We start from the raw sequence: 24,429 nt of genomic DNA, 5'->3' as shown, positions 1-24,429 counted from the left end.
GAAAAACGAGCAAGACAAAACCTAGGTGCCCGTCTAAGGCGACGGAGACGGATGTTCTAGTTCTATGCCTTGGCCACCGCTAGGGACACCCCCGTCTTGGAGTCTGGTTGCGGTTCGTGGGTGAAGAGCCGCTGCCAGACATCCAGCCACTTCTGCTGCTGCGCCGTGGGCAGCTTCCCGGGCTGCTTGAACGATCTGGTGAGGAGTTCGCGGAGTCGGGTGCGGAGGACCTTGACGACGAGCATTGTTTTCCAGTCGGGCAGAGCGAAGCGGCCCCTGTTGCCGTCGAGGACGATGACGCCGGAGAACATCTAGCAAAGTTAGCGGCGGGTGAACTTTTCTTTCCCCTTGTTTTGGTTTTTTCAAGGGGGGCCGGGGCCTGGATTTAGATAGCAGAAGCTGGGAGGTCAGACGTACATCGCAGCGGGCGTCGCCGCAGAGAAGAGCAATGGCGAATGGCTCAACGGCGGTGGTTTCGTGAGCATGGTAAACACTGTTCATGTTAGGAAGAAACGAAAAATCCCCGCCAACTAAATCTTTTTTTTTTCTCTGGAAACAAAAAGGGGGAAAAAACGGCAATGCGACCAGGGACTTACGTCTTGGACTGCATAATGTGGTAGTACGACAACCACTTGAGATCGAGAAACCCCCTGTTGACAGACGTGGGGTGCAAGCTGATGGACTGGTTGTTGCCAATGTTCCGCAGACCCTTTGTCCCCGGGGTGTCTCTCACCAGCAGCTTTGGATAGAAGCTCCAGGCAATTACCGAAGCCGACACCAAGTCATTGTCGCTGTTGATATTCACCCGACGTGGGACTTCGTAAAAGCTTTGCTGGCGGCGCCGGCCTTGCGCAAATCGAAGCCGCGACAAGGCCCGGCGCTCCTCTTCTGTGAGCGAGAGGAAGCCCGAATCGGCCAACGACACCAGCAGCTGGCCCTTCAAGTCTTCAATGTTGGCCAGCGTCTGCTGACTGAGGAAGTTTTTGCGGCAAAACTGAAACTCCTTGCCCACGCCGCTGTTGGACTGGCACACACGCTTCCACGCGGAGTAAGCGTTGTAGATGGTGAGGAGGTCGGAATCGCCGCGGCGGAAAGCCATCCTTGCGTTGTCGGCCTGGGCGCGCTGGCCAAACGGGGCCGAGAAGGGAGACTTGGAAGATAGGATTGCCGCCACGGTAATCGCCATGTCCAGACACTTGAAGACGGTGCCGAGGAGGATGAGCTTTCCCAAGAAGACGTCTAGCGGTAGCCTCGCGAGCTGACGTCCAAGCGGAGTCAGGTCCTCGGCCGACGTCAATGCGCGGACATCAACCAAGGCATCAATGGCGCGTCGAATGTTCTTGGCGGACGGGGCGTCCAGCGCATCGCTGAGCGTCTCCTCAATGCCTCCGATTTTGCAAATCTTGACGCGAATAGCAAGATCCTGGAGGGACAGGCGGAGCATCTCGGGCGTCTGCTGGTCGCTCATGATGTTGTCGTGGCGGAACTTTGTAAACATGTGGAAGCAGAGGCCGTTTTGCACGCGGCCGGCACGACCACGTCTCTGCTTTGCGTTGGCGCGCGAGATGAAAGTGTCTATCAGGCGGGAGAGCTGCTTCTTCTCGTCGAACCGCATTTCGCGATGTTTGCCGGTGTCAATCACGCAGGTCACGTCGGGGATGGTGATGCCGGTCTCGGCAATGTTGGTCGCCAGCACGATTTTGCGCATTCCCGGCGGAGGAACCAGGAAGGCGGATTCTTGGTCTTCTGTGGCGATGGAAGAGTGCAGCGGGTAGACGAGCCAGTCCTTGGCGAATCGCGGATCTCCAAGGAGCATGTCGTTTAGTGTTCTGATTTCTGCTATGCCTGGCAAGAACACCAAGATGGCCTTGCTGTAGAACTTGAGAGATTCGTCCGAGGCTATCCGCACCATGAGCTGCAGCATCAAGTCGAAATCAATGCGGTACTCATCAATTTGCGCCAACGTGCTCCTTGTTTGGGCAGAGTACGTCGACAGGCTCGAAGAGACCTCGCTTTTCGGCCCGTTATTGTCCCCCTCCACCACATCATCGTCAAGATCGACCATTTTCTCCTCCGGCGAGTCACTCGGACGGTATCCCGTCAGCTCAACAGCGTCTTCCAGATAGCGTACATCTACTGGGAACGTTCTTCCAGGAACATTGAGGATCGGAGCACCGCCAAGATAGTTTGAGAACCGCTCGGCATCCACAGTGGCTGACATGAGCACGACTTTGAGCTCCTTCCTCTGCGTCAAGAGCTTCTTCAAAACAATGAGTAAGAAATCGCTGTCTATCGAGCGCTCGTGGACCTCGTCAAGCACTAGATGAGTGACCTCTCGAAGATCGCTGGATCCTTCCAACATGCGCATCACGATGCCGGTCGTGGCAAAGACGAGGCGTGTCTCTCTCGACGTGTTGGCCTCGAGCCTGATTGAGTAACCGACAAGCGATCTGTTGGTTCCCAGGTCATTCTTGCTCTCGCCGAGCTCCTCACTTACACGCCGAGCCAGAGAGATGGCCGAAATCCGTCGAGGCTCTGTGCAGTAAATCTTGCAATGTTTGCCCTGAGAAAGCTCATGTTCCAGCAAGTAAGCAGGGACTTGCGTGCTCTTGCCACTGCATGGGACCAGCTTTTCTTTAGTTTTGATTCTTCTCCCGTTTAAAAAAAAAAAAGGACAGTACGTACCATCCTGTTTCTCCGCACACAATCACAACCTGATTTTCCTCCACGGCTTTCAGAACTTGGGGTCGGAACTGCCACATGGGGAGCTGCATGCGAGATTTCTGGGCGACTGTTAGCGCTTCCCCTATGGCCCTTGAGTTGGCAGACCGTCGATTGCAAATAGCAGTCACTTACCAGCATGAGCTGGAACTTGTTGGTGCTGGACTTCTCGGCCCATACTGCTCTTAGGGCTTCGGCATTTGCAGCATTCAACTTTGAACGATCCAGAGCCCCGTTTTCCGCTGGATCGAGAGAGGGTTTTACCGCTCCACGACCCCGGAATGCAATGACACCATCTTCCAACTCCTGATCTTGTCTCTGGCGGACCATTGTTCTCAAAGACCTCACAGACTCCCGATCTTGAGCGTCCAGATGGTTTTTCTTTGCTTCAGCCATTTCATACCAGAGATCTTTCCAAGCAGGTGGCAGACGAAGATTGACTTTTCCATCTTTGGGACTGTTGCTGAATATATGGAAGAGAGCTGCCGTGCAAACAAAGGCCTCGGACTGTTTTTTGTCGGCCGCAGCCACACCTTTCATTGCGAACGTGAAGTTTGTAGCGTCGGCGACAACTTCAACTTCTGAGGATACCGGAGCTTGGGGCAGTTCCTGAGCCTTCTTCCATTGAATTTCTACAGAGTGGCGGCTAGCAAACGTAGTTTCCGACAGTACCGCAAACTCGAATTTGACTGAAGAGTCCCTAAGTCCAAGTTTTAGTTGTCAATCTGCGCTGCAATGAAAGCTCGAGATGCTGGGTAGGTGTTTGAATACCTAGAGCGGCATGCCTCTTCAAGAATCTGTCTAGGGCTGACACCCGTCCATTCGCCAAATTCACGGATAATAAGCGTGGAGCCTCCGGCGTTATGAACCACTGTTTGGGTTTTTCCTGTGCTTGGGTCTACTTCATTCTGAGGCAGCGACGCAAACAGGTCCGCAATGCTGTAGCCATCATCGTCTTGCTCAGACAAAACTTCCGCGGCGATACGTTCTGCTTCATCATTTATGTCCTTGTCGACAGACTTGTTTAAAGGTGCTTCTTCGGCCCGTGGCGTCGCTTCTCCAGCTTCATTTTGTGCCTCCTTCTTTGCAGCCGCCAGTCTTCGTTCTATGGCAACCTTTTCAGACCTCCATATTGAATCGGCGTGGAACTTGTCGAAAAGGACATCATTCTCAATCTTCCTGACCTTTGCTTCGAGCTTGGCCGTCTCCATCTCGGCTTCGTCATTGATGTGAGGAGACTTGCGCTTGCGACTTAGTTCCAGCAATTTGGATTTTGCGGCAATATATTCAGGAATCAAGTCCTCTGGTTCAATATCGACATCATAAGTGACGGAAAACTTCTTGTTCGCTGGTGTTGCTTTGCCGGCACGTACTGTTCCCTTTTGTTTACTGGAAATCAATTGCGGTTTGGGGGTTCCCGGTCGAGAGACATTAGGAGTTTCGGTAGGAGTGTCTATAACAATGATCAACATGGCTGTTTTTCGTTGACGAGTTTTAGATTTTCTTGTCCAGTGCGTACCTTTTGAAAGAAATTTGCCCTTGAATTCATATGGGGGAAGCTCGTCAGCAGAGCTTTCCCGAGCCAGCCAATCTAAAGCTTCTTCCAAGCCCCAAAGCGAGTCCCTTGCGGCTGAAGAGACGTTTGGCGCAATGTCTAAAATGTGTTTCAAGACTGGTTCTATTCTGAGGTCTGGAAATCCAACGGACGCCAAAGTTTGGCGGAGGGTCCACAAACGGAGGATCATGTCTTCTTCAGAGGGCAGTTTTCCAGTGCCCACGTTCTCGGACAAGGTACTAGAAGCTGAGAATCTCGTCTCCGCTTTGATCAAATCGAGAATGTAATCTACCATGTCGGGTGGAAGCCATTTAGGAGCATTAAACAAGTCAGCTTGGCCTCTGAGAATTCGACGGTCGGTTTCTAAACGAGTTCGTTGTCGCTGGGCATCACGCTTCGTCTTCTGTGAGTATTTTTCGACTAAAAGTTGCAGCTCCGATTCCTCTAGCTGCCTCTCAAACTCCTCTGGGCTCAAGGTCTTATCCTGAGTGCGCTGTTGACATGATCCAGCACCAGCAGCATCACCAATCGTGGAATCGGTAGATGGCGGGGCACTTTGGTGCGATGGAGGGGCATCGTCGGCAGTCTTTGCAACTCGGGGCAACGGCTTTGCTTCCGGTTCCGGGGCTTCAGGCCTGGGTTTGGAGGCGATGGAGGTTGTAGCAAATCCGCGTGCCGGATTGGCGGCAGGCTTCTTCTTTTTTGCCATTTCCGCGGCCGATAGTCAAGAAGGGGAAGCAAGCAGCTATATAGGGCTGAGTTGGTCAGTTGTCTGTGTCTGTGTCTGGGTCTGGGAGTCCGTCCAGGTTGGGTCAATAATCTCGATGGATGTTGCCAGGCCCCACCAAAAGCCCCAGGCCCCAAGCTGCGTCAACAGAACGGGTGTTGGCCCACTAATAAGCCTATCGGTTTGAGGCAGACCAGATCAATTGGAGAATGAACCGAACCATTTATGCCAGCCAGTACGGAGTATATGGGCACCGTAACAGGCTCTGCAGAAACGCGAGAATGTTACGTCAGGTCATGGACTTCTTGCAGGGAGTAACGCTACAGGTAGTATGGTGGTACCAGACAGTAGGGCAAAGGGCGGCATCGTACTCTGTACTCTGTAGAAATGAAAACACTGAAAAATTAGAAAATCAGAAATACATGGCGAACCAGGAATAGATGACCCACCAGACAGGTACCTTCGGTACCTACCTACCTTACCCACTACATAAGGTACCTTATAATACGATACAGTATTATGGTTGGATGCCATGGACAGATGCGCCGCCCGCGATAGACGCCTGCGACGGGTACGGAGTAATTGAAATATCTTTTGTAAATGTCCAAATGCTCCAGGTCTTGGATATGTAATGTCAAAGTGATTTTGAGTTTTTCTAATTCTTCGATTTTCCGATTTTTTGCCATGTTGCCAAGCTTTTGCCCTACTTAGCTTGAAAGCCCCTTCCTTCCCTTCAAAGTTAACATTATCTTCTTCATTGCAGCTTCGAGGCTGGGACAATTCATTCTTTCCGACTCACCGCGCTGGCTAGATTGAAGAGAGCTGTTAACTGCATACAGTGAGGAGTGCCCTGGAGCCAAACGAGGAACTATTGCTTATTCTGCTGGCCTCGACGTCGCAAACTTGGCCGCCTTTTGTGTTCTGTAATTTCCCAATGAGCAATGAAATCCAGCTCGCTGTTGGCCTGGTGACTAGCCGTTTTCATCCCCACAGAAGTTAGAAGTACTAAAAGTCCCAAACACGGTCTCCGAGTAGCTCCATTCGCGTAAGTCCTGGTGCCAGTGCTGTGCGAGTGAGTACTTTGCATCCTACTGTAGTCAACTCCCGACGAGCACTAGCCAAGCTATGCATGTTCCTGGCATCTTCACGATGGGCAGGAATGGGGCGGTGAGAAACTTTTCAGGGTTGAGCTGCGAGGCGGGGCTGGGTTTCGACGTGGGGTGGATTTCGGGGCAGGTAAAGGAAGATCCATCATCCACGTGCGTGCAATGATCAATCATTCTCTTTGCCTGCCGAACCGGGTGATACTGATGTTGCCAACCAGCCGCTTTGTTACGCCCCCCAGCCCCCGATGATTTCTCAATGTTCTTCCTCCCCTCCGCTTCTCGACATGTCTGAAGAGCCAGACGCCATCAATGGCCATCCCTCCGCCACTTCCGGACTCGATCTTGTCATCATCAAGCAAGCTCTTGGATCATCCTCGACGTCAACGCGGATATCACAGTTACATTACTTGGACGATGCCATACGACGAAAAGGTAGCTCTCCTACCACCCGCGGAATTAACATCCAAGTAGCTGACCACTTCGAGCACAGTTCCTGACAAACAGGCCACTTGCCAGCTTTTGAAGCTCTTCTTCGAGACCCACGCATTCTACAGAGACCGAGAATCAAGACTTGCCGTCCAAAAATGTCTCGCAAGCATAGTCAAGTCCGGGGCTGGCCCCGAAACTCTTTCGCCGTTGATAAAGACTATGCGCCATGAAGTTCAAAAACCCGGAATAGCTGTATCCAATGCCTTTGTCCTAGCCGAGTGGTGCAGTTTGCTTCTGCAAACTGCACCTTTCGAGTCGTGGGAACAGCTCGACGAGGACATCTTGCTCACGTATGCAGATGCTATAGAGAAAAGCTTGCAGTCCGGTGCCAGATCTGGGCTTGCTCGTTCAGCCATAACTGTTGCCAGGCGCGGTTTTCGAAAACTGCTCTCGTCGCTTGAAACTCGGGAAGCACGCCTTACGAAATCCATCACAGTCCTCGCAAGCAAGTACAACCAGCCTACCGCTCAGAATTCAATAATTCTAGGTGTCATCGCCGGAGTCTCAGCTCGTCAAATTTCATTAAAGTCGGTCCTGGAGACTCTAAAACCAAAATACTACGACTTCTATTCCCGAGAATTGATCGGTTCACGAGCTGCGTTGCCCGAGCATATCTCGTCTGGGCTAGCCGACTTCTTCGCGAATTTTGCCACAATCGAAGATGTGGGGAAAGAGCTGGTTCCTGCCATCGAGAAGGGTCTGCTGCGAGCTCCGGAGGTCGTTCTTGGGAGTGTCTTGAAACCGCTGGTGACGTCCCTCTCCACAACCTTGGACTTGTCCGAGACTCTGGACGGTAAACTCCTAAAGCCTCTGTTATCAAACATCAAGTCCAGCAACCCGTCCATCCGCCTCGGCGCCATCGCGGCCTTCCGTGCTATTGTCGCTAAATGTACTAATCTCAAAACTCTGGAGCATGTGGTGGACGAGATTGCCACGCCGCTCGCGACCGGCAAACTTCCGGCTGCCGAACAAAAGATCTTGCATTCAGAAATGCTAGAAGTAATCCCTCTGTCATCCCAAAGTGCCGCAAAGGTTCTTACCGCTTTGTCGACAATTTCCATAAAGGAGGGCAATGAAGCTGCTCTGGCTGCAGAGACGTCTGCGCTGGTTCATGCCGCAATCGGGGAATTGAAGGATGGCCGAGACCTTCCCAAGTCTGTCATTGATGCATTTGCCAAGGGTCTCGCCGACAAGAAGCCTGCGTCAAGAAGGACCTGGTTGCTCCGTACTGGCTCTGTCCTACAGATTTGTGAAGAAGAATCTGCGCCGAGCCATCTGGCCGCCTTCATCGAGGCGGTAGTGCCGAAATTGATCGCAAACTTGCAAGAAGTCACCTCCAACGCAGCATCTTTTGCACAAAATGGCCTCGTCGTCGGAGCATATATCCTTACAGCGCTTGAGCCGGCCATGTTGCAGCATTTTTCAACGTCTCTAGTAGACTCTGCACTCAAAAAAGCCTCCGTTTCCACCCAAGCTCTATCTTTGACCGCGAAGTCGTCGTTTCTATTGAATCATCGTGTTTATAGCAAAATCAGCGCCGACGAAGATCTGCTATGGCTCTCTCGGGCTCTATTAGCAACCTCCAGGACCATGAATGACAAAACCGGTGCGGAAGTTACTCTGGCGTGGGCTGAAGCTTATATCTTCTTAATTACAACAGCGTCCGTCGCACCGAAAATTCAGCAAGAAGCAATCAAAGCTGTCTCCAAGTTATTTGCGAAACGACCTCAATTCATCTCCGAAGCCATTGTCGACGGGTTGTGGAGTATTCTCTCAGGTGACGTCAAAGACAAGGACCTCAGAATAAACAAGCTGAGCCTCATCCATGTACTGCGATCCATTTGCCTGGATCCCCAGGAGCTGTCCGCTATTGGGGCAAGTGTATCGCAGGAGGACCTGGAATCTTTGGCATGCTCCATCTTGGTCCTTTCCCGTTCGGAGCTCATTCCTCGATCAAGCTGGATCGACATGTGCTTGCGAATGGGTGTGGATCCCGGCAACCTCGCCAAAAAGCATCTTGATGAGCTTTTGGAAGAAGTCGGCTCTAGAACATCTATTGAGCAAAAGGTCGGTTTCCGTCTGTGCTTCACTTTCCCTCTACCATTTGCCCATGTTTGTTGTATTGATGCGGCTTTCAGGTCAACGTAATACAACAAGCGGCTTACAACGCTGCGGCCGAACTAGCATTTGTTGCCCCAGAGACCGTCATTCCGCGATTGATGAGGCTCATCCATCAGGATCTTGACCCAAAGCAGCTACAAAACATTGGTCCTGTAGAAGCTGCCATCTTTCGAACTCCAGATGGAACCTGCTTTGTCGATGTTCTAGCCAAGAAGAGTCAGGCTAATGTACCGAACAAGAACACCAAGGATTACGACATCTTGAAGTGGGAAGAAGAGCTCAGAAGCCAGCTTGAACAAAAGAACGGTCAAAAACGAAAATTGACTGCCGAGGAAACTTCCAAAGTCAACGCTCAGTTGAGGAAAGAGGCTGAAATCAGGAACTCCATTCGATTGATCGAGGCGAAACTGCACCGGGGAATTGGGATTATTAATTCTCTGGCCACCGGACCACCAACAGATGCCACCCTTTGGCTAGGCTCCGCGGTCGGACTCTTACTAGCGGTGATTGACGCCGGAGCCGGCTTGATCATCGGAGATAAAGCACCTTTGACCTACGTCGCCTGCTCTGAGAAGGTTTCGTCAAGATTAGGCGCGATTCGTCAATTCATCGGGGTCGCCACCTTGCGTATGAGAGGCATTGCGGTGGCAGAAAACTATGACGCAGAGAAACTAGAGGACCTCGTCACTAGAGTTCTATACCGCCTACGCTTCGCAGCCGAGCAGCGGCCGTTCGATGCTGTTTCATTGATTTACATTTTACCTCTTGTATTAGATGCACTGCGAAAAGCTGGCATTGGGCATGATGCTGATGACCGGGATGCTCAGCTGGTTCTCGCCACTGAATTTCTGTCGTTCCACACAGACGTATGCGCTGACGAAGCGGTGCCACGCGAAGAGCTTCTCGCCATCTTGATTCAGTCAATGCAACAATATTCCCAGCACTACAAACTAGTAAGGGATTGCTTTGCAGACGTGTGCCGATGTATTGCACCAAACATGAGCAACGCAGAAATGGTGGTGCTTTCAAAAGGTGCCATTGTGTCGCAGTCCAGCGTCAGAGCGAGCGTGCTGCAATCGATAAGCTCCGAGGTCGATATGACTGAGCTTGGCTACTCAGATGAAATTTGGTTGGCGTGCCATGACGATGAAGAAGAAAACCGGGAACTCGGAAAAGAGATTTGGGAAGAGAGTGGCTTCACAGTCAACGACCAGACTGCCTTGCGGATGATTCCGTATTTGGAGAGCAAAGACTCTCAGCTTCGAAGGGCTGCGGCTCGATCCTTGGCTGAAGCTACGCAGGCTCATAGAGACACCCTAGGCAGTGTGAATTCTCAGCTGCAGTCGCTGTACCTGGAGTTGGCCAAGCCCAAGGTTCAACAACTGGATGAGTTTGGAATGCCCAAGAAGATGGATCTCTCTGACCCCTGGGAGGCAAGGCAGGGTATCGCATCTGCTTTCAAAGAGCTTACTCCAGTTATGAACACTCAAGAGATTGATGAACTCTTCAACTTTCTGATTGAATTCGGACCACTCGGGGATAGAAACGACAATGTCAGAAGTGAAATGCTGGATGCTGCCATTGCTGCCACTGAGGTTCATGGCAAGAGCATGATCGACACACTGATGACGAAGTTTGAGACAGCTTTGGAGCAGCCGGACAAAAACACGACTGCCGCAGATCGGGTCGATGAGGCTGTCATTATCACGTACGGTGCCTTGGCCCGACATTTGGCTCCTGGCGACGCCAAAATTCCAGTGGTAATTGAACGGCTTCTTGCCACTCTCAACACCCCCTCCGAAACTGTGCAATTTGCAATTGCTGAGTGCTTGCCTCCATTAATAAGGGCTTGCTCAGAAAAGTCTTCCAAATACTTTGACCAAGTCCTAAACGACTTGCTCAACTCTAGAAAGTACGCAAGTCAGCGAGGTGCGGCGTATGGCTTGGCTGGCCTGGTCCTCGGCAGAGGCATTGCGTCCCTAAGGGAGTACCGTATCATGTCAACTCTCAAAAGCGCCATGGACAACAAAAAGGAAGCGCATCAGCGTGAGGCCGCTCTTTTGGCTTTCGAGCTTCTCTCAACGGTTCTTGGCCGCCTTTTTGAGCCTTATGTCATCCAAATTGTTCCCCAGCTGCTCAGCGGATTTGGTGACAGCAATGGCGACGTTCGCGACGCTTGTCTCGCAGCAGCCAAGGCTTGTTTCGGTCGATTGAGTTCCTATGGCGTGAAGCAAATCATGCCAACCCTTCTAGATGGGCTAGATGATCAGCAGTGGCGTAGCAAGCGTGGTGCCTGTGACTTGCTGGGCGCCATGGCATACTTGGACCCCAATCAACTGGCTGATAGCTTGCCTGATATCATACCGCCGCTGACGGGAGTTTTGAACGATAGCCACAAGGAAGTTCGCGCAGCCGCAAATCGCAGCCTCAAGCGGTTTGGCGAAGTCATCAGCAACCCTGAAATCAAGGGCCTGGTGGATGTGCTCCTCAAGGCTCTCAGTGATCCCACCAAGTACACCGATGAAGCACTAGACTCTCTGATCAAGGTGCAGTTCGTTCACTATCTAGACGCGCCATCCCTCGCTCTTGTTACCCGAATCCTTCAGCGCGGCTTGGATGATAGATCCAACACCAAGCGAAAGGCGGCTCAAGTCATTGGCAGTCTGGCACACTTGACAGAGAAGAAGGATATCATTACTCACCTGCCTGTCCTTGTTGCTGGTCTTAAGACAGCCGCAGTAGATCCCGTCCCTACCACCCGCGCCACTGCATCTCGAGCACTGGGGTCCCTAGTTGAAAAGCTCGGCGAAGATGCTCTGCCGGACCTTATTCCCGGCCTGATGCAGACCCTCAAATCTGACACGGGCGCTGGAGACCGTCTTGGTTCCGCTCAGGCACTTAGTGAGGTCCTCGCCGGACTGGGCACGACGAGACTGGAGGAAACCTTGCCTACTATTCTCCAGAATGTGGAGTCTGCCAAACCAGCCGTTCGTGAAGGTTTCATGTCTCTCTTCATATTCCTTCCTGTCTGTTTCGGCAACAGCTTTTCCAACTACCTGGGCCGGATTGTCCCGCCCATCTTGGCAGGACTGGCCGACGACGTTGAGTCCATCCGCGAGACGGCACTACGAGCGGGAAGGCTTCTCGTCAAAAACTTTGCTGTCCGTGCCGTCGATCTTTTGTTACCCGAACTGGAGCGTGGTCTTGCAGATGACAGCTACAGGATTCGCCTCAGTTCTGTTGAGCTTGTCGGCGACCTCTTGTTCAATCTTACTGGTGTCAAGGCCAACGCCGAAGGGGACGAGGACGACGAGGAAACTGCCAAGGAGGCTGGTGCTTCCCTCAAAGAAGTACTCGGCGAGGAGAAACGAAACAAGATCTTGTCTGCGCTCTACGTCTGCCGTTGCGATACAGCGGGAGCCGTGCGAGCGGCTGCTGTTGCGGTCTGGAAGGTTCTTGTACACAGCCCTAGAATCCTCAAAGAACTGGTTCCTACTCTGACTCAGCTCCTCATTCGTCGACTTGGTAGTTCCAACATGGAACACAAGGTCATTGCCAGCAACGCTCTAGGAGAGCTCATTCGCAAGGCTGGAGATGGTGTACTCTCAAGCCTGCTGCCGACTCTGGAGGAAGGATTGCAGACGTCTACAGATTCGGACGCCAAGCAAGGAATATGTTTGGCGCTGCGAGAATTGATTTCTTCGGCTTCTCCTGAGGCTTTGGAGGACCACGAAAAGACGTTGATATCCGTTGTACGCACCGCTTTGACGGACTCTGATGAAGAAGTTCGGGAAGCTGCGGCTGAAGCATTCGACTCTCTTCAGCAAATTCTCGGCAAGAGAGCAGTTGACCAAGTCCTGCCCTTCCTGCTGAACCTTCTCCGCACCGAGGATGACGCCGAGAATGCCCTCTCAGCTCTGTTGACTCTTCTGACGGAGACGACACGTTCCAACATCATTCTGCCAAACCTCATCCCAACCCTCACCACACCACCCATCTCAGCATTCGACGCCAAGGCCCTGGCTTCCTTGTCAAAGGTCGCCGGTGCCGCTATGAATCGCCGGCTGCCAGGCATCATCAACTCGCTCATGGATAACGAGATCAACTGCACAGATGATGGTCTGCGAGGCGAGCTGGAGGGCTCTTTTGATACCGTGATTCAATCCATCGACGAGTACGACGGTCTGAACACTGTAATGAATGTACTGTTGAAACTCTTGAGGCATGAAGATCACAGGCGACGAGCAGCCACCGCTCGTCACATGGGTAATTTCTTCGCTGCGGCTGTCATCGACTACTCGCGGTATAACCAAGACATCATTCGATCATTATTAAACTCGTTTGACGATGGGGACGTGGATGTGGTCAAGGCCTCTTGGGCAGCCCTCAGCGAGTTCACAAGTAAGCTTAAGAAGGAAGAGATGGAATCTCTTGTCGTGTCTACGAGGCAGACTCTACTGCATGTTGGTGTTGCCGGATCTGATCTCCGTGGTTTCGAACTTCCCAAAGGCGTCAACGCGATCCTGCCCATTTTCCTGCAGGGTCTGATGAATGGCACTGTAGAGCAGAGGGTTCAAGCAGCTCTTGGCATTTCGGATATCGTCGACAGAACAAGCCAGGCGTCCCTCAAGCCGTTCGTTACTCAGATCACTGGACTTCTCATTCGTGTTGTCTCTGAACGTGCTACGGAGATCAAATCAGCGATTCTGTTGACTCTGAACAACTTGCTGGATAAGATGCCCATCGCATTGAAGCCATTCTTACCACAGTTGCAGCGAACTTTTGCTAAAGCATTGGCCGACACCACCAGCGAAGTGCTTAGAGCGAGAGCTGCCAAGGCATTGGGTAACCTCATTAAGTACACACCCCGCATTGATCCTCTGATTGCGGAACTGGTAACTGGTTCCAAAACGGCAGACCTTGGTGTCAAGACAGCCATGCTCAAGGCTTTATACGAAGTCATCAGCCGAGCCGGTGCCAACATGGGAGAAGCATCTAGGGGGGCCATATTGTCTCTCATCGACATGGAAACCGATCATCGAGATGAGGCAATGACCATAACAAATGCCAAGCTTTTAGGGGCTCTGATCAAGAACGTTCCAGAGGAAGCTGCCACTTCTTTGCTAAAAAATCGCGTCCTAACTCCCACATTCACCAATTCTTCAGTTCTAGCCTTGAATGCCGTGCTTGTTGAATCGGCAGACACCTTGCTGCAAAGCGCGACAGCCGAGGAACTTCCCGACTTGCTCTGCCATGGTATTGCCAACAAGAATGTAGGCATTCTCAAGCCTCAACCCGGATTTTTTTTTTCTGCTCCAAACATTTGCTAACACAGCCACATAGACCTTTGTAGCCGATAACATGATACTGGCGACGGGGAAAGTCCTCCTGTCTTCCCCGCCCAAGAGTTTTGACAGCATCAAGAGGATATTCGAGACACTTGCCGAGATCATCCAGCCCGGAAAACCTACAGATTCGCGACGTCTTGCTCTAGTTGTCGTCCGCACATTAAGCCGGACCAACATGGAGTTGGTTAGACCACACGTTCCTTTGTTAGCTCCTCCCGTGTTTGCTAGTGTCAGAGATCTTGTCATTCCCGTCAAGCTCGCTGCTGAGGCTACATTTGTGGAATTATTCAGTGTTGTTGATCAAGAGAGTAAAATATTTGACAAGTTCATGGCCGGGGCAGGCGCAGATTTGCCAGCCAACACAAAGCGAAGCATGGCGGATTATTTCAAGAGGGTAGCAACGAGGTTGGGGGCCCAGGCAAGAGAGAGAAGGGAAGCAGAAGGTGGGCAAGGCGGTCTGGGCCTGTCTGACGATGAGCAAGAGGACGAAAGGGAGATTTGGAGCGTGGGAAAGCTAGAAGTTGCCAGCGAGATATTTTCCTAAACTCGTAGGGTTGGGACTCGACATATGGAAAGATGCATCAAATGACTTTTTCCTCTACACTTTATGATTTGCGTCACCGTCAAGGCTCGCCCCCTTTCCCTCCCTCCCCAAAAAGGAACCTCTAACGACATACGAAAGAGTCGCTGGTATTTGCTCCCCTTGAAGAGGCTTTCTGGGAAGATATGACTGCCGACGTCATCAAATATCATGGAATAGAACGAATTCCAAAGGCTTGGGGAGCTTACAAGTGCACTGCGTGTTACACGCTTGCTTTTAGTAGAGCTATACGCTCCCACATGTTGCGATACAGTGAGTTTCTGAAAGATATCAGAGGTACCTGAGGTAGAAATAAGCTATCACGTGACAGCTACATTGTCCTGCTCTACAGCAGCTGACTCATCAGAGCCCTCGCTTAGCGCTATTGCCTAGGCCCAGCGCACGTGAACCCACAAATTGAGAAGCAGGATTGTGCGTACCCAAGAAATTCTGGCCACCGAAACCCCTCTCAGGCTCTTTATCCAACCCTCACACCCATCGAGGACCGACCATCACACCGAAAGATAACCAAGATGTAAGTGCATGAGCATGCGAAGGCCAGAAAATCAATCAACCGAGACACGAAGCGACTTCCGATTGAGCAATACAAGTTTTGAGATGGCTGGGCGGCTGGAGTTGGTCGTGATTGATGACGGAGTCGACGTGTCCAGAAAAGTTGCTGCGGCAAAGGAAACTTGGATGAGGATATACCTTTGAGGGGAAAATTCCGGGAACCAAGCATGCCAAAGCCAGCTGCCCGGCCATCCAAAACATTTGTCGTCGGATTGAGGTCTGGAAGTCAGAATCATATCACTAATCTCGTTTTTTTCCCCCTCCTCTTCTTCTACTAGGGTCAACCTGCGAACCCAGAAGCGCCTCGCCGCGTCCGTCATCGGCTGCGGCAAGCGCAAGATCTGGCTGGATCCCAATGAGCAGAGCGAAATCTCGAACGCCAACTCCCGGCAGACGGTCCGCAAGCTGGTCGCCGATGGCCTCATCATCAGAAAGCCCGTGACTATGCACTCGCGAAGCCGTGCCCGCGAGCTGAACCTTGCCCGAAGGGAAGGCCGACACCGTGGTTACGGTAAGAGAAAGGGTACTGCCGATGCTCGTATGCCCTCCCAGGTTCTCTGGATGCGCCGCATGCGAGTCCTGCGCCGTCTCCTGGTCAAATACCGTGCCTCTGGAAAGATCGACAAACACCTGTACCACGAGCTGTACCACTTGAGCAAGGGTAACACCTTTAAGCACAAGCGAGCCCTTGTTGAACACGTACGTTGAGCCGATCATTGTTCATTTGCTGTTTGTCACAGGAGTTGTGTCTAGGGGGCATTATTCTGGCTTTTTTTTTTTTTTCAAAAACATAAAAAGGAAAAAGAACATGGCCGTCGTGTGCTGCAGGCGGCGCCTCGAATCAACCCGAAAAGACCTACGCACCCCCTCGCGCACATAATCTTTCTCTGAAGTTGCTTGAAAACCAGGTCGCTAACGGTACCTCCTTTTTTTTTTATAAACAGATTCACCGTGCCAAGGCTGAGAAGGCACGTGAGCAGGCTATCAAGGACGAGATGGATGCCAAGCGTGCCAAGACCAAGGCTGCCCGTGAGCGCAAGATGGAAAGAGTTACTGCTAAGCGAAATGCTCTGCTGTCGGAAGAGTAAAATTAAAAGGAACTGCGGTGACGATGCTATTAAGGTCTTGAAGGGATGCTGCTGCATTCGGAGTCTACGGTTTGGGTTTTTCTTTACGCCCTACTGGTTTTCCACAGTCGTACCGGCGGGGCTTCTGGCATGTAGCATTTGAAAAACAGAAATGGAATCATGATGCACATGTTTTATTCTGGTGGTTTGAGGTGATGGTTGTAGTGACGGAACATGATTGCCGCCTTTTTTTTTTTTTTTTTTTTAGAGTTTGAGTTGAATCTCCAGAAGAGCATTGAGCGACTTGTCAGATGACTGCAGAGGGCGACGCTCTTTATTACACCTTTCGGATCTTGGCCCATTTCCAGCGCGTACACCCGGACCGCCTGAACGAGGCGGCAGCGAATGCGTGTCTCAAGACAGTTGCAGCGTGTTTATCAAACAGTCCCGTCATCCCCGCACGCGAAAGCCAAACAAGCAGAGCGAGATGCGTGCACTTGCATCTACTCCGGACAATCCGACGCTGGACATCTGAAGGTGCTGAGAACGAGTCCGCCAATTCTCATGTGTTTTGCCATTTCAACGCAACTCTCTCGTCTCGATAGCTATCCACAAGACGCGGTAGGACAAATCAAGGAAAAGACACGGGCTAAGGGAAAAGCCAAACGCCGAAAAAAAAAAATCTGTCGCAAGGACAGGATCAACTAAAGAAATGGATCAGGTTTCCATCACATTGCCCCGAATAAGGTGGTGAGGGGTGTGCCAGGGCATATCAGCATGCTCCCGTCTGCCTTCTATGTTACTAGAAGGGGTTCGGAAAACCAATCTGGCTGGATATCAAGCAGGTCTCTTCACGCCCATTTTTAGTTGATGGAGAGGAAGGGAGAATAAGGTGGAGGAGAGGGAGCTGCTTGCACGTCAAGGAAAAGGGCTGGCAGGCCTGTGGGGGGTTGGGGGAGGGGGGGTGTGGGTCCTCTGGGCGGAAAAACAAAAGTGCGGGCGCGCACAGCCGATAACGCTTTACTGATACGTAAGGTACATGTATGGTTCGAGTTCGAGTCAACCTCCACTGCAGGATGTGCGGTGCCTCGTGCCTGCAGGCAAAAAACACTTGAGCCCCCCCACCGGTTCCCCCGCAAGTTCCTCGGCCTCGACTTCCTTTCCTCAGCGCCAACTGTCGGGGGCAACCATCTCCAACAGCATCCCCGTCCCGTCTGGAATGTCTTTGTCCGGTCTGAGAGGCACTTCGCGAGCCCTCTGTGGCTTCGCTCGGCCCGTCGTGGCAGCTCGACGGGCCAAGTCTTCCATGGCTATGGATGGACAGCAGCAGGTCCGTGGCCTGCGAAGCGTCATCGACGGCCCGTCATGCTGACCGCTTCGTCTCTCCAGCTCCTATCCGCCCATCTGCAGCAGGCCGATCCTGCTGTCTACGACATTGTTGAAAATGTACGTCTTGATCGGCTTCCATGCGACGGGCGCTTGCTTGGCTGTGCAATGCACGGCGGCATGCACGCGCAAATGGCCCGCAGACGCTAACCGCGAGCCTTTCTCTGTCTTTTTTTTTTTTTATTTTTTTTAAACCTCGGCGGCAAATGTTTAGGAGAAGAGACGCCAGAAGCACTTCATCAACTTGATTCCGTCCGAAAACTTCACCTCCCAGGCGGTCCTGGATGCTCTAGGCAGCCCGATGCAAAGTGAGCTAGCGATGCAAAGACGCACCCCCCCCCCCAACATGCAACCGGTGGGCAGAGCTGTCGCTAACACAACGCACCCAATTTCGCTCAGACAAATACTCTGAGGGGTATCCCGGGGCTCGGTATTATGGTGGCAACGAGTTCATTGACCAGTCAGAACGGCTCTGCCAGCAGCGCGCTCTCGAGGCCTTTGACCTGGATCCTCAGACCTGGGGCGTCAACGTTCAAGGTAACGAGGCAATTTCCGAACATTGGTACGGCCATTGAAAAATCACTGACAACTGGTCGCAACGATGATCAATTCAAGCTCTTTCTGGTGCCCCGGCCAACTTGTACGTCTACTCTGCGCTCATGAACACGCACGATCGTCTGATGGGTCTTGACCTGCCTCACGGCGGCCACCTGTCCCACGGCTACCAGACGCCGACCAAGAAGATTTCCTTCATCTCCAAGTACTTCGAGACGGTGCCCTATCGCTTGGACGAGACCACCGGCTTGATAGACTACGACAAGCTCGAGGAGCTTGCCACCATTTACCGACCCAAGATCATCATCGCCGGCGCCAGCGCCTACAGTCGCCTCATCGACTACAAGCGCATGCGCGACATTTGCGACAAAGTCAACGCCTACCTGCTGGCCGACATGGCCCACATCTCGGGGCTCGTCGCCGCCAAGGTGCTGCCCGGTCCGTTCCGCTTCGCCGACATTGTCACCACCACCAGCCACAAGAGCCTGCGAGGCCCGCGCGGCGCCTTGATCTTCTTCCGCAAGGGAGTTCGCCGCCAAAACCCAAAGACCGGCGCCGACGAGCTCTACAACCTCGAGGGCCCCATCAACAGCTCCGTCTTCCCAGGCCACCAGGGCGGTCCGCACAACCACACCATCACCGCCCTGGCCGTGGCCCTGAAGCAGACGCAGACGCCCGACTTCCACGCCTACCAGTCCCAGGTGCTGGCCAACGCCAAGGCCTTTGCCAAGCGCCTCGGCGGGGAGAAGACCAAGGGCGGCCTCGGCTACAGCCTCGTCAGCGGCGGCACCGACAACCACCTCGTCCTCGCCGACCTCAAGCCCCAAGGCATCGACGGCGGCCGCGTCGAGCGCATCCTGGAGCTTGTGGGCGTCGCCGCCAACAAGAACACCGTTCCCGGCGACCGCTCCGCCCTCGTTCCCGGGGGTCTTCGCATGGGAACCCCCGCCATGACCACCCGCGGCTTCGGCCAAGACGACTTTGTCCGCGTTGCCGACATTGTCGACCGCGCCGTCACCATTGCCGCCCGCATCGACAAGACCGTCAAGGCTGCCGCCAAGGAGAAGGGCGACAAGAGCCCCGGCAAGCTCAAGCTGTTCCTGGAACATGTCGGCGACGGCAACTCGGAGCCTGAAATCGTGCAGCTGCGAAGCGAGGTGGAGGACTGGGCGGGTACTTTTCCTCTTCCATGGGAGACGAGCTGATGGACAGTGGGATTTTCCTTTGCCCTAGTCGTGACTTTTGGCTTCAAACTCACCTCCTCTTTTTTTCTTGTTTCCTTTCTTCTTGTTTCTTTTTTTCTTTTTTTTTTACACGGTGTTTTCAACTGGTCTGTCCTTGTCTTTGCATTTCCCGTACTCGTGTCCTTCATAGGGGGAAGTGAATGGCTTTTGCATTTCCCGGTCTCCGTGTCCTTGACAGGGGGCAAAAAGCAACATGTTGCTGGGCTGTCGGTTTCTTGTCCTCGCCAAACAGTCACGACTTTTGTATCTTGAGATTGGCGCTCCAATGTAATTTAAACTGCGTGTATAAAGGGGCGGGCTGTCAGACAGCACAGACGATAGGCCGGCCTGCCAAATCGAGCATCAACTCCCTGGGCGAGAGATTCATTCTGCGACGCAGCAAAGTAGCTAGCTATTAGATAGTGATGTCAAACTTTGATACACAAAACTTGGATACATGGTGTAATTCTTTTTTTTTTTTCGTCTTTGCTTGCTTTCTTTCTCTTTTCTGTGTTTTATTTTTTTTTTATTTTTCAAGTTTTAAGAAAACGCTTCCAAGCAAAACACTGGCAGTGCATTGACGCTCCCCCGTATACAGATGCCGGCTAGAGAGACATTAAAACAAAATTGAAACAAAAAGAAAAAAAAAAGGAAAAAATAAAATAAAAGAAAAGAAAAGAAAAGAAAGAAAAGACAGCTAGCACTTCAAAATTAAAAATAAATGGGTGTACAAAAGGTAAAGAAGGAAAAGGAAATAACCCGTACAAACGAAATCATGACGATTCCACCCCATGCCCGGAACAGCCGCATCAGCCTTCTAAGCCGACCCGGTGCCATTCTTGCCGAGGACCTTCCTTACGCTTTCCCGCGTCGCAAAGCTTTCGTAGTATTTGCGCAAACTGCCGTGCCTTGCCAGCGTTTTCATCTCTCGCTTCGCCAGGGCATGCAGGACGGGCCAGACGGTAAAGTCCACCATGGACGGCGAGCCGGACTTGCCCAGGAACGGGGTCGCCTCGCCGGCCTGCGCTGCGTAGAGATCCCAGAGGGCCAGTTCTCGCAGCAGCGCTTGGCCGAGCTTCGCAGCCGGGTCCTGCTGCCTCCACAGGTCTGCGAGCTTGAGGGCCTGCTGGAACCGCGAGAAGCGAACGGCCAGGTCGGCCGGGCTGGCCTCGGCTCGGTCATGGACGGCGTCGAGGTACAGCGTAATGGCCACGTCTCCGTCGACAGCTGACTTGTCCTCGTCGTTGTCTACGAATCGAACGGCCGGGGCGTCGGTGCTGGGTGATGAGCCATGGCCGTTGTTGGCGTCGGGGGGTGACGGCGCCAGGCTGCCTTTAGCGTAGCTGACGCCGTGCTCGGCCAGCATGAGGCCAAGGCGCATATTGGTGACCGGGTCGGCGGACGACAAGAGGCGCGGTGTGTTGCTGAAATGCAGCACATCAAAACCCCGGCCGTAGTGTGTGTCCCAGTCGAAATCCGAGGAGTTGTTTTCTGCCCCGAAAGCCTTGACCATCTCCACCGCTTCGGAAGAGAGCCCGTTCACCACGGGCCTGGCGGCGTCGCGGGTCTTGCCGACGGCGCCTTGCCCCCAGATGGCGGCTTCATCGCGATCCAAGAAGGTGCCGATTCGTCGAAACGTGAGAGATATTCTGCCGCCGCCGAAAGCCAGCTCGGCTGGTGATTTTTCCCGCTCGGCCCGCTTGTCCTGGCGGATAGAATGCAGCCACTTCATGTTTGTCCGCAAGCCCATGCGGCACAGGGAATTGTGCGGCAGCTGGGCACGGTGGATCTGGCGCTTGGCGTCGTCCAAAGGCGACGAGGATTCGGCGCGAGACGGGTCCTTGGCCAGCCTCTTGGTCCTGAACACCATGGTGCGCTCGGCTCCCAGGCTGACGTTTGCAATGAAGGAGCCCTTGACGACATCCATGGTCTTGTCGCTGTGCTCGGATATGTAGTCGCTGCCATCGCGGTAGAACTGGATCAAGACGTGGTTCAAAGGGTGGCCAAGGTGCTTTTCCGTTTCCGCCTTGATGGCCAAGATTGTCGGGGAAAAGGGAAGCAGTGGTGGTGATTCATCCGATGGGTGGCGGTAGACTGGCATGCTCCCGTCCTCTGCAACATGGCCCTGAACTGCCACCAGGCGCGGGACCTCGCCGCCTTGGTGGAGCATGCGCTGCCATCGCACCTCATTTCGCAGCTTGTCAAAGGCTTGCTTCGCCAGGCGTTCCGGCAAGGCATTTCTGATTATGTCAGTATCCCCTTCGCAGAGTCCCTTTTGCAGGAAAACTTCCAGAAAACTGTCGGCATCTGTTTCTGGGTGTGCCCGAGGCTGCTCTGAGGATTGAGAGGCTTCAGCCATTGCGGTTGCTGCTGTTGTATCCGACGAGAGACAGTGGGAGTGGGGTGTCGGCGTCCTCGTCGTCGTCGTCACAGTCGTGGTGGGAGTTGGGGGCTGTCGCTGCTTCGCGGTGCTTTTTTTGTTGTTGGCGGCACTTGCAGTTCGGGAAGGAGCATCTTGACCAGCTGCAACCAGGCGCTGTAGCTGCTGTTGGTTTTCCAGCCGCTCGAGTCCAGCTGCTGTCTCGTTCTTGGCTTTTGCCATCGTTTGTGAGTGTTCCCGCGAGTCGGCCTGGGAGGCTTGGGTAGCTGCTACGCTGTTCCTTGACCCTGTCCCGGTCCCGGTCCCTGTCCCTGCCCCTGCCCCTGTCGCAGGTTGCGTCCCGGCCGCCCCCAATCGCAAACCCGCCAAAGACCTGACTACATCTGCGGGAATCTCCAAGGCCTGGCGTTGATCTGCACTGGCTCTCGACGGCGAGGTCACAACGTTTAGCTGAACCTCGCCGATTGGTGTTCGCGGGGTAGCGATAGGGCTAGGCTGCAGGCTTTCAATCACCTCGTCGGCCGAAGCGATTTCGCAACCCACGAACTCAATCAGATTCCTCACGGCCGACAGCTGTCGCTGTTCGCTTCGGTGGCCGCAACAGTCCTCGACCACGGTGATGGCCAATCCGTGACCGGCAGCATCGATGGCGGTGGCGTAGACTCCTACGTTGGCCATGGAACCGCAAATGAAGACGTCCATGACCATTTTCGCACGCAGCGAGCGAAGGAGATGGGTGCCATTGAAGCCCGAGTACTGCGTTTTGGTGATGACGGCATCTCCTTTCTTCATAACGGCTTCCACGGCTGGCGCCGGCTTTGCTCCCCATGAATCTTTCTTGACACACGTGGCTTCCGCCTGGCTCAGAAAAGCCTCCGGATCCGGCGGCTCATCCGGGTCCGCTGGTCGAAGAGAGTCGGGCGTCCATCCTGAGCCTTTACGGTGCCTGCTCGGTCGAGGAGTGTCGGAGATGACGATGGATTCCGTGTCAAGCACGGGTTCCTTGAACTGCGACTGAACCCAAACCACATCGCCGTATCCCCGAAAGCCGTTGACCAGCTGCACAGTGCGATCGACGAGGCCTTCGGAATCTATCGACGGTAGCGCCCCATTGTCCTCCAAGAAGTCGTTTTGAAAGTCTACCAAGATCAACGCTTTGCGGGTGACGATGTGAGGCAGAGACGCCTTGTCAAAGTCGAACATGATGATGAGGGCGGCCGAAAGCTCTCGCGTGGTTGACGTTGGCCGCTGGAACCGCCGCTGGAACCGCCGCAGGAACAGTCGCGTAACAGGCGGCCCGTCGTCAAGAGGCAGGCAGGCAGACCGAGGCCACACATGCAGTTGTCTACAGACGTACCGAGGAGGCGTGTCGAGTAGCAGCAGCAAGGGCGCAGTTGGAGGAGTGTGGGGTTCCTTGTCCACTTGTCTGTGAATGTGAGGAGTGACGAGACATGTTGAATCAACCCCAGCAAGTATATATATTCGCCTGGAGGTGGGGTTCCGACCAAGAGGGGAGGCTCCATCAAAGGGAGCGGAATCCGGATCCCAGAGCCTCGGCCTGAGCCGAATAATCTTGACACGATGATGGGCTCTCTGCACTTGGAGCACTTGGAGGGTCTCGTTTTTCGAGCCGAGCCAAAAGGCCTGAGAAGCTAAGAAGCTACGTATGCGCGGACCCGCCGATGGGCGCCGAAAGAGCTCTAGTGGGTACCAGGGTTACCCAAGTGGCCTTGCCTAGCGCCGGCGTCACGTGTGCGTCGGGGTTAGATTGCGCCGACAAAGAGATGGGGGAGGGTACAGGTCAACCGACCTGTATCCCCCTTTGTCATCCGACCCCCCCATAATAACTTAACTGACCTGACCATTACTATAGGCTATACTCTTAATATAATTGGTTTATTAGGGAATAGTGGGTCAGGTCACTTTATATAGAAAGCTATATAGAGAAGTACTTTCTCTAATACTTTACTAGGTTCTTAGGTAGGGGTACCTAGTAAAAGAAATTAAAGAAGTTACTTTCTTTAGAAAAATATAGGGAGAAGTACTTTCTCTACTATTTTATTAGGTTCTTACATAAAGATACCTAGTAAGAGTATTAAAGAAGGTCACTTTCTATAGAAATATATATATAAAGGTACCTCTCTTTCTATCCCCAGTACCTAGGTACTCAGTACCTAGGTACTTAGTGGAAATATAAGAAGTCGCTTTATATAGAAAAATATATATAAAGGTACTTTCTCTATATATAGTACCTAAAGACCTAGGTACCTACCTAATAAAAAAAAAGGAAGTCACTTTCGATACAAAAGTCTATATAAAGATACTTTATCTACTTTTAATATTAGGTTCTTAGGTAGGGATACCTTGTCGGAATCGCTGTCGCAAGGTGCCCAATTGGGCACATTGCGACGAATGTGCCGCGCACACCCGATGCGCACGATGTGGCCACTTTGGCCCCTTTTGCCCCTTTACCCCTGAGCCCGGTAGGGCACGCGGGCAGCCCGGCCCGACTGCGCCGATGCACGTGACAACGGCACGCACAAAAAGGCCACATCGTGTAATTACTCTTTTGCTTCCTTTCTTTCCTCTTAGTTAGTC

The 24,429-nt window shown here is 52.9% G+C and overlaps 6 protein-coding genes across 6 annotated transcripts; 4 read left to right on the top strand and 2 right to left on the bottom strand.

The window, feature by feature from the left end:
- Nucleotides 1-62: 62 nt before the first annotated feature.
- On the bottom strand, nucleotides 63-4,985 carry UV8b_04697 (uncharacterized protein; the record flags this gene model as incomplete). Its single annotated transcript, XM_043142195.1, has 7 exons — nucleotides 63-311; nucleotides 418-493; nucleotides 597-2,615; nucleotides 2,686-2,783; nucleotides 2,857-3,421; nucleotides 3,493-4,174; nucleotides 4,241-4,985. The coding sequence occupies 7 exons, from the start codon at nucleotides 4,983-4,985 to the stop codon at nucleotides 63-65; spliced, it is 4,434 nt and encodes a 1,477-aa protein (XP_042998129.1).
- Nucleotides 4,986-6,393: 1,408 nt separating this feature from the next.
- Nucleotides 6,394-14,611, top strand: UV8b_04696 (uncharacterized protein; the record flags this gene model as incomplete). The annotated part of the gene is made up of 4 exons (XM_043142194.1): nucleotides 6,394-6,541; nucleotides 6,600-8,665; nucleotides 8,737-13,992; nucleotides 14,063-14,611. 4 exons carry the CDS (start codon nucleotides 6,394-6,396, stop codon nucleotides 14,609-14,611), a joined length of 8,019 nt encoding a protein of 2,672 aa, XP_042998128.1.
- Nucleotides 14,612-14,907: 296 nt separating this feature from the next.
- UV8b_04695 (uncharacterized protein) lies at nucleotides 14,908-16,308 on the top strand (the record flags this gene model as incomplete). The annotated part of the gene is made up of 4 exons (XM_043142193.1): nucleotides 14,908-14,944; nucleotides 15,041-15,182; nucleotides 15,499-15,919; nucleotides 16,165-16,308. The coding sequence occupies 4 exons, from the start codon at nucleotides 14,908-14,910 to the stop codon at nucleotides 16,306-16,308; spliced, it is 744 nt and encodes a 247-aa protein (XP_042998127.1).
- Nucleotides 16,309-16,598: 290 nt separating this feature from the next.
- Nucleotides 16,599-16,995, top strand: UV8b_04694 (uncharacterized protein; the record flags this gene model as incomplete). The annotated part of the gene is made up of 2 exons (XM_043142192.1): nucleotides 16,599-16,658; nucleotides 16,717-16,995. The coding sequence occupies 2 exons, from the start codon at nucleotides 16,599-16,601 to the stop codon at nucleotides 16,993-16,995; spliced, it is 339 nt and encodes a 112-aa protein (XP_042998126.1).
- Nucleotides 16,996-17,506: 511 nt separating this feature from the next.
- Nucleotides 17,507-19,433, top strand: UV8b_04693 (uncharacterized protein; the record flags this gene model as incomplete). Its single annotated transcript, XM_043142191.1, has 5 exons — nucleotides 17,507-17,617; nucleotides 17,677-17,733; nucleotides 17,888-17,981; nucleotides 18,073-18,210; nucleotides 18,289-19,433. 5 exons carry the CDS (start codon nucleotides 17,507-17,509, stop codon nucleotides 19,431-19,433), a joined length of 1,545 nt encoding a protein of 514 aa, XP_042998125.1.
- An 835-nt stretch (nucleotides 19,434-20,268) lies between these two features.
- On the bottom strand, nucleotides 20,269-23,284 carry UV8b_04692 (uncharacterized protein; the record flags this gene model as incomplete). The annotated part of the gene is made up of 2 exons (XM_043142190.1): nucleotides 20,269-23,091; nucleotides 23,189-23,284. 2 exons carry the CDS (start codon nucleotides 23,282-23,284, stop codon nucleotides 20,269-20,271), a joined length of 2,919 nt encoding a protein of 972 aa, XP_042998124.1.
- Between the last annotated feature and the right edge of the window lie 1,145 nt (nucleotides 23,285-24,429).

This window comes from Ustilaginoidea virens, chromosome 4 (assembly GCF_000687475.1).
Source record: "Ustilaginoidea virens chromosome 4, complete sequence".
Classification (NCBI taxonomy): Eukaryota; Fungi; Ascomycota; class Sordariomycetes; order Hypocreales; family Clavicipitaceae; genus Ustilaginoidea; species Ustilaginoidea virens.
Note: the sequence above shows the minus strand (reverse complement) of the source record. Positions and strands in the feature narration are given on the sequence as shown.